The sequence below is a fragment of the Stegostoma tigrinum genome, chromosome 23 (genome assembly GCF_030684315.1).
Source record: "Stegostoma tigrinum isolate sSteTig4 chromosome 23, sSteTig4.hap1, whole genome shotgun sequence".
In the NCBI taxonomy this organism is placed as follows: domain Eukaryota; kingdom Metazoa; phylum Chordata; class Chondrichthyes; order Orectolobiformes; family Stegostomatidae; genus Stegostoma; species Stegostoma tigrinum.
This window is the reverse complement of record NC_081376.1, coordinates 33,163,724-33,178,920: the sequence shown is the minus strand read 5'-3', so window position 1 is coordinate 33,178,920 and position 15,197 is coordinate 33,163,724. Positions and strand designations below refer to the sequence as shown.

The 15,197-nt window shown below is 42.3% G+C and overlaps 1 protein-coding gene across 2 annotated transcripts in view; it reads left to right on the top strand.

The window, feature by feature from the left end:
- Positions 1-15,197, top strand: part of srl (sarcalumenin) — a 60,874-nt gene that overhangs the window by 32,521 nt on the left and 13,156 nt on the right. The window contains exons 4-6 of one of the 2 annotated variants that reach the window (XM_048552628.2): positions 2,013-2,108; positions 9,485-9,517; positions 14,378-14,494. In XM_048552628.2, the coding sequence (XP_048408585.1) occupies positions 2,013-2,108; positions 9,485-9,517; positions 14,378-14,494 (246 nt within the window). The remainder of the gene's footprint in view (positions 1-2,012; positions 2,109-9,484; positions 9,518-14,377; positions 14,495-15,197) is intronic. The other variant, XM_048552629.2, reaches the window with a different exon arrangement.

The window sequence follows — 15,197 nt, the reverse complement described above, 5'->3', positions numbered from 1 at the left end:
TAGAGTTAAATTTAATTGGTTTTTGGTATCTAAGTGCCTGGTTCAAATTGATTGGCTAAAATCAAAACTTGTATTGGTTAAAACAAACGTGCTGCTTGGCCTGTTAATTATAGGGTCTTTTGATACAAATGTTTCAATTTGGGTGCTCTGTGCGTACTTTCAAGCTGCCGCTTACAGATATCCATATTAAATATCTAAGCATAGAAAAAGCACAACATCTTTTAAAGGGATCACCCAATGCTTTCCCCCTTAACATTGTACAAACAGCAAATTCTAACTTTCTGCCTCCCAATCCACAAGTACTCTAACCAACTTCACAACATTGTACAGTGCTAGGATTTGAACATGAGTAGTTTCCTAACATGAACTGGAGTTAGATTTTCAGAAAGAGACACATTTTTGGAAGATATTTGAAGCCTTAAAAAATTCCTCTGAAAACATTCATTCCCAATAACCTTCATGACTCAAGTGGGCCATTCAACCCACAAGGAATACAGGATTCAGTGATAGCAGAAAAAGAAGACTGCCTAGAGACAAGCTGAAATCATCAATACAAAGGGAGAGTCATTGGTAAAAGGATGAGAATAGAGATACCTTTGGTAAATATATCAGATAACAGGAATTGGGAAAATTTGACAGAAGAATGAATTGCAGGAATATCTGAGGTATAGTCAACAGGCATTTTAGATGCAACCCTCAATTCTATTATGCTTCTCGTGCTAATCTTGCAGATGGCTTTTCAAGTATAACCAGATTTCTAAAAAGCTAAAGAACTGTGGATGCTATAAATCTGGAACAAAAACAGAAGTTGCTGGAAAAGCTCAGCAGGTGTAGCAGCTTCTGTGAAGAAAAATCAGAGTTGAAGTTTCGGGACCGTTGACCCTTCGTCAGGACATTTCTGAGGAAGGGTCACCAGTCCCAAAACTTTAACTCTGATTTTCTTCTTCACAGATGCTGCCAGATCTGCTGAACTTCTCCAGAAACTTCTGATTTTATAGCTAGATTTATCATGCTTTTGATGGAAAAGAACAATAAATGTTGTCTGTTGGCCTGGAAACTGAGAAAATACAATGTGTAATTTAAAGTATCTTTAGCTACTGAAACATTGGTGCTAATAGAAACTATAGATGTGTGGGTGTATTTATCCAGTAGTCAAAAGTAAAACTCACACCAAAAAGTTTGCCATTTTGGATATTATTGAACAACTGTTGTCTTTGGGACAATGTACGTGTTGCAAAGGATGACACTGAGAAAAGGTTGAAGACTGTCTTTGTGAGAACAATTAAATGTTAGAAAGAGGATAGATGTCCAAAATAAAGCAGATGGATGCAAGTCAGCAATTGGTAGATTGTGTTTCACAAAAAAAATGCTTGCTCCGAGAAATAACTGGAGATCTTTGAGGAAGGACAGATGCTGGTATAAGGAGTTATAAAAAAAATGAGAAAAATAATTTTTGTTTGGATTTCTTCGTATACAAATATATTCCGTTATTTTTGTTCAAAGGAACCGGCATACGTGAGGCTGATTGTATTATAAGGAATATGAGAAAATATATATCTTTGTTATTGATCAGTTGTATTATGATGTAAAATATAGAATGTGTAAACATTATTTTGGTTTACTTCTGATGAAATTTGTTCAAAGGTTATTCACATGCTTTTGGAAGTTTCATTTAAAGAGAAGGGGGACTCTGATAATATAGTAAGCAGTTAAGCAGGTAATTGGGTTTAATTGAATGATTAATTGACTGGGCAGATAGAAAAGGGAAACAAAGACTCTTGTTGCATAGTGGTAGTGTTCCTATTTCTGAGCCAGAAAGCATAGGTTCAAATGCCACCTGCTCCAGAGGTAATAACCTGACTGAACAGGTTGATTAGAAAATATCTGCAAGACTGAGTAGTTAATGAAGTCAATCCCCTAAGAAAGGTGTCTTCGCTTCTCTCTTTGGCTTAGAACCAAGTTGACATTAATGTCCTCTACTTGCTTTTGTCTTCTCCCCAATCTCTCACTAGGTGTGCTGCAGCGGTTACGCAAGATATATCACAATGCCATTAGACCACTGGAACAAGCATACAAGTACAATGAGCTGAGGCAACATGAAATCACAGGTAGGACAAGAGGAAAATGCATAAGTATGAATGTTAGATGAAAATCTGAACTTTGACCTTCTCATGAGTTGACATGAAGTGAGAAAGAGTTAGGCATACTATGACCTTCAGCAGGGATGTACAGGGATAGCAAACATTGTAAAATCAAATTTCTAAGTAATGCAGACCAGAATTTCAGTTATACAATTGACTGTGTCAAAAATAAGAGCCTTATCACCCCACAAAGTGGTTGTCACATCATTAATATTTTATCAGAACAAATTTTCTATTGGCCTTAACCCTTATATAATGGAAGCCATTAGCACATGAGGTTAACACTATTTAAGGAAAAAGTAGTTTATCATGAAAATTTAATATAAATGACACAGGGAATTCAAGCATTGTTGCTTTCGTCACAACTAGTGAATACATCATGAAGCCAAAGTCCAGGAAAGTGACATTAGAATGATAACTGATCTTAACAGTCAGGCAACTCCGCTATCATGTTGACTGGGATGTTATTGAAAGGGTAAGTTTAACTCTTCTTTTACAATTAGACACAGGAGACTCAGGTTTCTTTGTTAGAATGTTTATTCATGCATGCATGGGAAATGAACAAATCCCAGTGGTTTACAGTTCAAATCTTTATTGCAAGAACAAAGATTTAGACTATATTTACAGATGATAAGCTTCCAATGGACTATTCCTACAGATAATAATTTCTAATCAAAAAGTTATACATTTACTTACCTCTACTCCACCCAATTATGTTTGCACAGTTCACATTCCCATTTAGTACGAACAACTGTATCACCCAATTGTGTTCAAACTAATATCTATGACTATATTAGACAATCATTTTCAAACTAATACACATGATTATATTATTCAATCATTTCCTTATCATGTTCAAATCTATTAGTAGTAGTTTGTGATTACCAGTAAACCTATACTGTCTATTTTTACCTTTCAGTCCCTCCTGTTGCCTTTAATTGTCTATTTTCCCTTTTATTGAGTTTGTTTGGTAATTTCAAAATATTCATCATTGCTGAATCACTTAACCAGTCCATCTGTATTTCAAATGGACTATTTGAAAATCAGCTTAGTCAAGGTTAGCAAAAGTCTGCTCATGCCCAGATCCAAGGCCTGGCTGCTACATTATTAATTGATTCTAAGGCACTGTCTGATCAAGGTGTTTAAGAGGATATGAGAGTATATTAGAAGGAAGTTGTTGCCGGCTACAAATGAATCTCAAATTAGATTATTTGGGATATAACTCCCCAGTGACCATTTTGTTTAAATATCTATCTGAACTCAAAGGGGTACTTTGATTTAACATTAGGTGTATGTGTCCCCAAGTGGGTTTTGTTGCTGATGCTATTGTGATATAGTCCTGAAGTGTGAAGGAGCAACAATATAGTTTATTCAGAGGAAATCTGTAGATGAATACCAGCAAAAATCTAGAATTGTGATTCATGCATGTGATTCACAAAGCCTCTTACCAGAGAAGGCAAACTGTAACGCGTCAAACACCTCAGATTCTTATCACCAAGGGATTTGTCCACATTGTGAGGAATTGACAAATTATGGAAAACATTATATAATGTGGCCCATGCACAGAATACTAATGAAATGCTCATTGTTAAAATGGACCAAGTCATACCACTCCTATTTAGCATTCTCAGTACAGCATTGGACTTTAGCCTAAATTATGCATTTGTCTCTCAAGTGGAACTCGAACTCACAACCTTCTGATTCTGAAGTTTGAGCACTGCCAACTGAGCCCACAACTAACATCTAAACTGTTTTTTTTAGCTCCCATTTTCCACTTCTGGCAAAGGGTCTCCATGTGACATTAATTTGCCTTTTACTCTTTCTCCTTTTATATTTCTATTTGCATTTGTTGCATTTTTGTTAATCTCTGTAAATCTGTACTACTTGCCATTTGAAGTTGAAATGTGTCTGTGCCAGTAAATAGTATTATATTTTATTCTGCAAAATATCTGTTCCAACCATAACAGTGTGATCTGTTTTTCACAGATGAAAGTATTAGTGAACCTGTTTATTATCAGTTTAGATATGGGAGGTAGTCCAAGAATAATATGACTAATGTTTGCAGTCAAAAGACTTCTGTTAAAGTAGCACTCCAGACAATGAAGATTTAGGAATGTGTGCTGAAGTGCTCAGGCATTTGTTTCAACCCCAAACACACTCATTTCCATGCTCTTCAGTTCAACCTTACGATTGATCCTCTGTCCAGTGCCATTGACTCTTTCTGAAAAAAATCAGTGTTCAGAACTGAAATTATTGAATTAAGTAACAGATCTTAAAAATGTTTAAGATTAAAATGAAGGTTAGGAATGATACAGTTCACCTGGTGACTGGTATGGGTGAATGCATTGGGTGAGGTGGCACTGACCAGGAAATTGCTGCTGCTGAGTTAGCCAAAATTAGTGAACATGACGGTAATGTCAACTACAGTTGTTTCATTATATTTGGCTAGGAGGAAGAAAGGTGGGAAATAGTGTTTCTGTCATGACAATTTTACAATGGTTCACATTGGAAAATATATATGAATAGGCATTGGATTGAAATCTGAACAGTGGGTGTCTCTTAATATGTCACAGAAAAGTGGCAAAATTCTGAAAACAGAGTTAAACATATCCTACTGTTGGTGTTTAACACAAAATTGCAGAGACTGTAAAATCTACATTCTAAATAAAGCACTAGGCCTTCAGTTACACAGTCAAAAGAGGTAGTAGAGATAATGGGAACTGCAGATGCTGGAGAATCCAAGGTAACAAAATGTGAAGCTGGATGAACACAGCAGGCCAAGCAGCATCTCAGGAGCACAAAAGCTGACGTTTCGGGCCTAGACCCTTTATCAAAGAGGGGGTTGGGGAGAGGGTTCTGGAATAAATAGGGAGAGAGGGGGAGGCGGACCGAAGATGGAGAGAAAGGAAGATAGGTGGAGAGGAGAGTATAGGTGGGGAGGTGGGGAGGGGATAGGTCAGTCCAGGGAAGACGGACAGGTCAAGGAGGCGGGATGAGGTTAGTAGGTAGGAAATGGAGGTGCAGCTTGAGGTGGGAGGAGGGGATAGGTGAGAGGAAGAACAGGTTAGCGAGGCGGGGAAAAGCTGGGCTAGTGTTGGGATGCAGTGGGGGAAGTGGAGATTTTGAAGCTTGTGAAGTCCACATTGATAGCATTGGGCTGCAGGGTTCCTAAGTGGAATATGAGTTGCTGTTCCTGCAACCTTCAGGTTGCATCATTGTGGCACTGCAGGAGGCCCATGATGGACATGTCGTCTAAGGAATGGGAGCAGCAGTTAAAATGGTTGGCGACTGGGAGGCGCAGTTGTTTATTGCGAACCGAGCGGAGGTGTTCTGCAAAGCAGTCCCCAAGCCTCCGCTTGGTTTCCCCAATGTAGAGGAAGCCACACCGGGTACAATGGATACAGTCTCCCACATTGGCAGATGTGCAGGTGAACATCTACTTAATATGGAAAATCATCTTGGGGCCTGGGATGGGGTGAGGGAGGAGGTGTGGGGGCAAGTGTAACACTTCCTGCGGTTGCAGGGGAAGGTGCCGGGTGGTGGGGTTGGAGGGGAGTGTGGAGCAGACAAGGGAGTCACGGAGAGAGTGGTCACTCCGGAAGGCAGACAAGGGTGGGAATGGAAGAATATCTTGGGTAGTGGGGTCGGATTGTAGATGGCGGAAGTGTCGGAGGATGATGTGTTGTATCCGGAGGTTGGTGGAGTGGTACGTGAGAACGAGGCGGATCCTCTTTGGGCGGTTGTGGCGGGGGCGGGGTGTGAGGCATGTGTTGCGGGAAATGTGGGAGACACGGTCAAGGCCATTCTCGACCACTGCGGGGGGAAAGTTGCGGTCCTTAAAGAACATGGACATCTGGGATGTGCGGGAGTGGAATGCCTCATCCTGGGAGCAGATGCAGTGGAGGCAGAGGAATTGGGAATAGGGGATGGAATTTTTGCAGGAGGGTAGGTGAGAAGAGGTGTATTCTAGGTTAGCTGTGGGAGTTGGTGGGCTTGAAATGGACATCAGTTTCTAGCTGGTTACCTGAGATGGAGACTGTACTGGCGCTGCCTCTTGCTCCCCAGAGGAGCTCGAACAGTTCATCCACTTCACCAACACCTTCCACCCCAACCTCAAGTTCACCTGGGCCATCTCCAACACACCCCTCACCTTCCTGGACCTCTCAGTCTCCATCTCAGGTAACCAGCTAGAAACTGATGTCCATTTCAAGCCCATCGACTCCCACAGCTACCTAGAATACACCTCCTCCCACCCACCCTCCTGCAAAAATTCCGTCCCCTATTTCCAATTCCTCCGCCTCTGCCGCATGTGCTCCCACGATGAGGCATTCCACTCCCGCACATCCCAGATGTCCACGTTCTTCAAGGACCGCAACTTTCCCCCCGCAGTGGTCGAGAACGCCCTTGCCCGCGTGTCCTGCATTTCCCACAACACATCCCTCACACCCCGCCCCTGCCACAATGGCCCTAAAAGGATCCCCCTCGTTCTCACTTACCACCCCATCAACCTACGGATACAACGCATCATCCTCCGACACTTCCGCCATCTACAATCCGACCCCACCACCCAAGACATTTTTCCATCCCCACCCTTGTCTGCCTTCCAGAGTGACCACTCTCTCCATGACTCCCTTGTCCACTCCACACTCCCCTCCAACCCCACCACACCCGGCACCTTCCCCTGCAACCGCAGGAAGTGCTACACTTGCCCCCACACCTCCTCCCTCACCCCCATCCCAGGCCCCAAGATGACTTTCCACATTAAGCAGATGTTCACCTGCACATCTGCGAATGTGGGAGACTGTATCCATTGTACCCGGTGTGGCTTCCTCTACATTGGGGAAACCAAGCGGAGGCTTGGGGACTGCTTTGCAGAACAACTCCGCTCGGTTTGCAATAAACAACTGCACCTCCCAGTCACAAATCATTTCAACTGCTGCTCCCATTCCTCAGACGACACGTCCATCATGGGCCTCCTGCAGTGCCACAATGATGCCACCCGAAGGTTGCAGGAACAGCAACTCATATTCCGCTTGGGAACCCTGCAGTCCAATGCTATCAATGTGGACTTCACAAGCTTCAAAATCTCCCCTTCCCCCACCGCATCCCAAAATCAGCCCAGCTTGTCCCCGCCTCCTAACCTGTTCTTCCTTTCACCTATCCCCTCCTCCCACCTCAAGCCGCACCTCCATTTCCTACCTACTAACCTCATCCCACCTCCTTGACCTGTCCGTCTTCCCTGGACTGACCTATCCCCTCCCTACCTCCCCACCTATCTTCCTTTCTCTCCATCTTCGGTCCGCCTTCCCCTGCCTCCCTATTTATTCCAGAACCCCCTCCCCAACCCCCTTTTCTGATGAAGGGTCTGGGCCAGAAATGTCAGCTTTTGTGCTCCTGAGATGCTGCTTGGCCTGCTGTGTTCATCCAGCCTCACACTTTATTATAAAAGAGATAGTAGCTCTGTTTTAGGCCCTGTTGTTTTATTATGTCATTGATTTTAATTATTGATAACATTCTGGATGCTGCCTTCATGCAGTGATGATCCTGAAGTGTCATTCAGTGACTTTGAGACCCGACATACAAGGGAACTGTCGTTGCCTCCTTTATTGAGTCAAATATCTGAATCTTGAATTTTAAATACCCAAGAAATTCGAGAGAAACAGAGATAAATAGAATAGCTGCTGGAGGTGCTTGAACAACTGAGACGTTTCTACATGGATGCCAAGAGCCTGTAACAATACAGTGAGGAAAATCATTGGATACTTTAACATTGTACATTCTAAGAGTGTATGAAACATTGCAAGAACATATTGTGCTGGTGGGCAAACTTTAAAAAAAATCAAAGTGTCCAATTTGAGTTTTTTGAAACATTTCCATCGAGTCGAGGTGAATCATTGGAGATTCAGGGGTCATGGGGAAGGAGGAATACCCGCAAATGTTCCTGCTCCTGATGACTTCCAGTCACGGTGTTTCTAGAAATCACACCTAAGAGAAACTGCGAGACTCTTCACAATGGGCTACTTTCCACAGTTAAATATTCTACAACATAGCCAATAGTCTGGGCTGTGCACTGCTCCACTTACATGACGAGTCAATTTCTTATGATAAAACAATGCCAGCTCATTTGAATCTACAGACGTTTCTTCCAACGTCGACACTGCCAGACTGGCTGGGGTAAATATTGGTTTGCCATTTAGCCCGATTACAAGTAACCTTCAGGAGATGGTCAAAACTGCCTCTGAATATGAATTTAAGTATTACTAAATGGAGATTTTTTTGTGCGTTAAGCATTTTTCTTGTGCATTGCCTTGTGCTCATGGCACGTGGGCTGTGTAATTGCGGTTTTAACGTCTAGATTCAATTGCCCAGAGATATTCTTGATTCTACTTTCGCCAATTTCTCATTGTGTCTGATAGAAAGCAACGGGCCAGCCAATTAAAATTGCTCTTGACTCATCTGCTGATGTCATACACCAACGCCCTGGTTGCAATTATAACTTGTTCTTCTGATGAGGTGAGAAGGACAGTCACTGAGAAGCTGCAAGATGGTTCTTTAAAGATACAACTTGGAATCCGATGACATAAGTCGGATACTGGCTGCTATTTTAACTGGAGACATGCATGGGAAAGCTTTAGGAGCTTTAAACCAGACTAACTAAGAGGAGGTTGAGTCACGGATTCAAAGGCCAAATCCTTCCATGAATGGGAAAAAAATTCTTGTAGATCCCCAAGGAGCGAGATTCTTCCTCCAAGCCACATGAACTGAGCTTCCCTACCCAAGGCTGCAGGCATCCACCCAACCTTTCCAATCGCAGGCACCCTGCTGAATAAGACAGGACCCACTCTTAATAGCCAGTTTTATGGAAGAGGAAAGTTGATGGCCTGCAGGTGAGGCCTGAAACTATTACAGTAATATTTCCAAAACCATACAATGCTGAGACTCAGTCAGTTTGACGGCTGCCTTGGAGCCATCCAATTAATTCGGCCAAGCCAGCACCGCCCCCTCCCAAACTTCTCCCCTCAGCTACCTACACCACTCCTGGTTCCCGGTTAAAATCAGGACATACATTCCACTTGAATAACTATTCAATCCAACACTGGCTCAAAGTACCTTCCTTGAGGGAAAACAAAGCTACTCAAACTATATAAGTTGTGATAAACACACAAGGTGTGCATCAAGAACGGATTAGCATGCTTGGTGTTCGAGTAATTGGCTTTCATGTATTTGTTTCACATTTTATTGTCACCATTTCTGCTTCTTTCTTTCTCTCTTTACTGATTTCATTTCTTTCCCTTTGCTTTACTCCACTCACTCTGCCTTTTTCTTCCCCTCCCATCTAACAGCCTACCCAGGACGTTCCATGAACTCATTCCAAGGTTGGTGACATTGACATTATGTGCCTCTTGCATGCTCAAGCCCAGCCTTCTAACTGTTATGGGGCCAAAAGCAGTAACACAACTGAGCAAGCGTGCAACTAGGTTGAAGATATGCCATTGGGAAGTGGCCAGAAATTAATCCTTCAGCAGCCCACAGCTTCTGCTTGAATCAGGTTCCATCGATCACATTTCTGGAATATTCCTGTACGTCTGTCAGCTCTACTGAAGTTCACGTTCTCCACCCTCCAACCCACTTCCCCAACCACGAACTTCAAAGGCGCAAGGATTTAGAAATTACAGTACTTTGATGTTTTGGCCAAAAATTGAATAACATGGAAAAATCAGTTTAAAATCTCGGAATATTCTGAAGTGTGGTTAATTTGCCAAAACTGGAAGAAACGAAGAAAAGTTTGACTATCAATCTAAGTCTTGCGTTTAGCTCCAATCTCCTAGTGTTATATCTAAATACACGTAAGCAATTCGTAATTTTGGAATAGACTGTTAAACTCTCAGATCCGAGCAACCAGACATTAATTATTAACGCAAAACTTAATCGAGAGCAGCTTCTCCTGCGATTTCGCGTAACTTGAACCATAAGAAATTGTTTGTAGATGTCACAATTGAGTTTGAAAACCTGATTTGTAGAGCGAACTAGAACTGGCATGAACAAAATAAGCGGGCTTGCTCTGAGCTGCCTTCTCTCCCACGAAAGGCAGTTTTTGGGTTAGGGGTGGGGATAAACCATAAGTGATCTGGTTGGTGGTTTGTCAGGTTAGATGTTATAGGAAACCGAATTGCTCCACTAGGCCAGAAATTCAGCATGAGGCACATTGACAGGGAGTGTACAGAAACCCGCACTATCCTGAGTGTTTAGAGATAATGGGAACTGCAGATGCTGGAGAATCCAAGATAACAAAGTGTGGAGCTGGATGAACACAGCAGGCCAAGAAGCATCTCAGGAGCACAAAAGCTGACGTTTCGGGCCTAGACCCTTCATCAGAAAAGGGGGATGGGGAGAGGGAACTGGAATAAATAGGGAGAGATTTATTTCAGAATCCTCTTCCCATCCCTCTTTTCTGATGAAGGGTCTAGGCCCGAAACGTCAGCTTTTGTGCTCCTGAGATGCTTCTTGGCCTGCTGTGTTCATCCAGCTCCACACTTTGCTACCCTGAGTATTTGATGGGACAGTTTAGAGGAAGCTTTAATCTGCACCTAACCCAAGCTGTACATGTCCTTGGAGAGTTTGATAAGACAGTATAGATGAAGATTTACTTTGAATCTAACCCAAGCTTTACCTGCCTTGACAGAGTTTGACGCTAACATCTGGTTACAAAAAAAGTGGAACAAATTACATTATTACCGACTCACAGGAACAAAAATAATTTAACATGTAGAATTCCAGCTACCGCTGATTATCTCAATTGCGAGGAGCAGCAGCCTCATGCATAAATACTCCGCTCCTTCTAAGTACCGTTATCCCAGAGCTTAGAAACATGTGGGACATAAACACGCCGGAGAAAGCTGTACTAGATCCATAATCTGATGGTGTGGTATGGATTTGATGTCGTGTTTACTAATATCGCTCAGTAGTAGCTGGCAAGCTATAGGCCCGTGCATGTAACTTTTACTTTGTCTTTCCCCTTGAAGTTGGTGTGTAAGTGCACTGTTGTTATCTGGCTCAGTTCTTGGGGACAATTTGCCAATGTGGACGGTACAAATAGAGCATACGATGAATAGGTTGAACTCGGACCGAGTGTATCAGTAAGAACATTATTCGACATCTTTCGCAATAGGTGCAGCCATCCGCAGGGTCCTCGATTGGAGCATGTATAATGTGGCATCTTAACAGAAATATCGGAAATGCTCCCAGCTCTGTATCCAATTATGCTGAATTGATTCGCTGCAGCAAAAGCAAACCCTGAAAATGAAGTGGGTGGAAGACACACCTGCAAAAGAACCCGCCAAGTTGTGTACTGGCTTCACTGTCAATTTATTTAAACCGGCCACAGACTCGGGAAAATTCTCCATGGCGCTAAATAAAATATTGGGTATGCTGCTCTTTAACTTCTTCCGATGACGCTGAAAGAATTGGGGTCAGCTACTGATGCTCACATTTGACAATAGCGACCCTATGTTTGATTTCACGTCTCGAGATTAAAGCACTTCCGCAGACTTGAGGAAGTTGTTCTAGTCGAGGACCTACAAATTAACTTTTTCGAATTACCCACCCCCCAACCAACCACCTACCACCCTCTCCCCCCCCCCATCCACATACTTCTAAACTCTTCAAATTGGAAGATTCTCAAATTTTGAAACTGTGGGTTCAACAGGGATTCTCATTTATCACCGGACATAGCACAACACATAAAACTGACTGGTGCGAAGCATTTGCGATGTTCCAGGGTTAGACAAAGCATGATATTCATGCAAATCTGTTCTTTTTTTCTCCAATGAGATTTCACAACTAAACATAGGCAAAAATAAATTCATGATGATAACTGTCACAAATCCATCTCCGACATCCTTCACAAGCTCAGCGATCAGAACTGGTGTTGTTCTCACCGTTCAGCTTCTCCTTCCCCATCTCAACTTTGTTTCTTTTTCAGCCCTTCCGTTTGAATTTGTTCCCGCCTGGTTCTGTGTTCGAGTGCCTGCTTTTTCGTCTTGTTCTGATTCAAAACGTCTATTGTGCTCTTGGTTTCAATCTCTCTTTGCTTCTGTCTTGTTTTCTCAGTTTCACGATATTTTGTGTTATTTTAGTACTGTTTGTCTTCTTTAAGCTACTCTATCCAATTTCTACGCATTTTTGGGATTACTCATCCTGGGGACTTCTGGAATAACATTACTCAATCCCAAGTATAAAGTTTTAATCATAGACTGAAATTGGCAACGTGATCCTACGTATTTACAAAAAACTGCGGATGCTGGAAATCAGAAACCAAAACAGAAATTGCTGGACAAACTCAGCATCTGACGAGAGAAATGAAAGTTAAAATATCGGTTCCAGTGACATCTCTTTGTAATTGCCAGATCTGCTGAATTTCCCCAACGATTTCTGTTCTTGTTTTTGTACCCTCAGTACCAACCTTCACTTCAGTATTCCTCAAACACTATTCATTGCCATCCAGTCAGGATTTGGCACTAAAAACCCAGCCAACTTAGGCAAATGTATCAGAGTCATTAGCAGCTAGGAGATAGCACTGACTGTACATACTGGAAGTCAGATATCCCATACAACTCCACCAATCTCCAAATCCAATGCATCATCCTCTGCTGTTTTCACCACCTGCAATCAGAACCCACCACCAAAAAGATATTTCCTTCCGCACCCCTATCTACTTTCCATAGGGACCGTTCACTCCGCAGCTCTGTCATCTGCTCCACACTTCCCACCAACCTTCTCACCACACCCAGCATCTTTCCCTGCAACAGTAGGAGGTGCTACACCTGCTCCCACACCTTCTCCCTCACCTCCATCCAAGGCCCCAAACAATCATTCCAAATCTGACAGACATTTACCTATACATGTTCTAATCTGGTCTATTGCATCCGTTGCTCGTGATGTGGTCTTCATTACATCGGAGAGACCAAGTGCAGTCTTGGTGACTGATTCACAGAGCATCGGTGCTCTGTATTCTCCAATCAACACCACCTTCCAATTGCCAACTACTTCAATTCCCCAGCAGGTCTGGCAGCATCTGTGAAGGAAAAAACAGAGTTCATGTTTTGGGTCCAGTGATCCTTCCCCAGAACTCAGAACATTTGCAATTCTTTTGGTTTTTACTTCAATTGTTCCTCCCACTCCCTTGGCTATATATCCATCCTGGGCCTTTTCCACTCTCACAGTGAGGCCATATGTAAACTGGAGGAACAACACCTTATATTCTCAGGACCTTGTAACCTCAGCCACAGAGTTCACCAACTTCAAAATCTCCCCAACCTCAGCCTCATCGTATGTCCAGCCTTCCCCGTCATCCATTTCCCTTCTCATGTATCTGCTCCTCCCTCCCCACTGACCAATCTCTACAACTCCTACCCGCATCCATCTATCACCATCCCACCAACCTTCACCCGGCACCTCCCTATTTATTTCTGAGCTTCCTTCCTCTTCCCCAGTCCTGATGAAGGGTCCTGACTTGAAACATTGACCTTCCTGCGCTCCTTCAGGTCCAAATTTTATCAAGTGATTAGTTGCCCAGGTTAACAGCTTGTCAGGCAATTTCTTAAATAGATGTTCCAGTTGCTCAACTTCTTGAATGGATAGGCCACATTGAAATCCGTATCCCTAACTTGAAAATTTCACATTCCTTTTGAAATTCACTTTTGTACATGAAGGGATGAATTTGTATTTCATGTCCAGAGAAGATATGTTTCACAACCAATTAAGCACTTTTGTAACCTACAGTTACAATGAGGTGACAAAGGGCAGCCAAATGACCACAACAAGGTATTATGTGATAATAGACAGAAGACTCTGTTTACAGTTCCTTAAGGAATAGGTATTGACTGGGGAGAACTCCTCTGCTTGTCTTCAGAAAAGTAATGTAGGATATTTTGTTTTTGCCTGAGGATCAAATGATATCTTGCTCATCTGGAAGGCAGTGCTTCTGGTTTGGGGTATTTGGGAAATTTTTGGATTGGGACTTGAAAGCACAACCTTGTGACTCAGAGATTAGGAACTACTATTGAACCAAACCTGATCCCATTAGTTTCCAGTGTGATTTGTACTTACACATACTTGTAAAATCTATTTACCTTATCAATTGTTTGGAAGGAGCTTCTTTTAGTTGACACTATGGTCTAGCTGTGTTATAATGAATTGTTAACTGCTACTGTATGTAAAAATTGCTGTGTTTCCAGATGGAGAAATTGTGTCAAAACCAATGGTGCTGTTCTTGGGACCATGGAGCGTTGGGAAATCTACGATGGTCAATTACCTCCTAGGACTGGATGAGACTATCTATCAACTTTATACAGGTAGGAGCAAATTACTGCAGATACTGGAAACTGAACTGAAAGCAAAAAATGCTGGAGATCACAATGGGTCAGGCAGCATCCATGGAGATAAAATAAGCTAACATTTTGAGTTTAGATGACTCTTCATCAGAGCAGCGATCTCCAAAATTTTTAAAATTCAGCTTTATACAGGTATTGAGACAAGGAATCTAAAACAAGAGTAGACCATTCTGTAACATGAGTCTGCTTCACCATTCAGCAAGATTATGACTGATCTGGTATGGTCTCAACTCCTTTTTCTTGCCTGCTGCTTCCGACTGCCACATGAAAAAAAACCTGGAGCCTCCTGTATATATAAAATCTAAATCAACCTTGAGTAAACTCAATTACCCAGTCGCTGTCATTTTTTGGGGAAGAAAATTCCATAGACTAACAATTCAAAAGAGAAAACATTTCTCAACCTCATCTTAAAACATGAGACATCATATTCATAAATGTTATCCTCCAGTTCTAGAATCTCTACAAGGGGACACATCTTTTTAGAATCCTGTATGCTTTAACAGCAGCATTCTCATCTTTTAAATTCCACTGCATTAGAGTTCACATTTTCCCACACTATATTCTGTGCACCAATTTTTAGTTCACTTACTTAGACTTAAAATTCCTTTGGAGACTCTCTACCTTCTGTACTTATTTATCCTTGCATTGTCAGTAAATGTAGCTA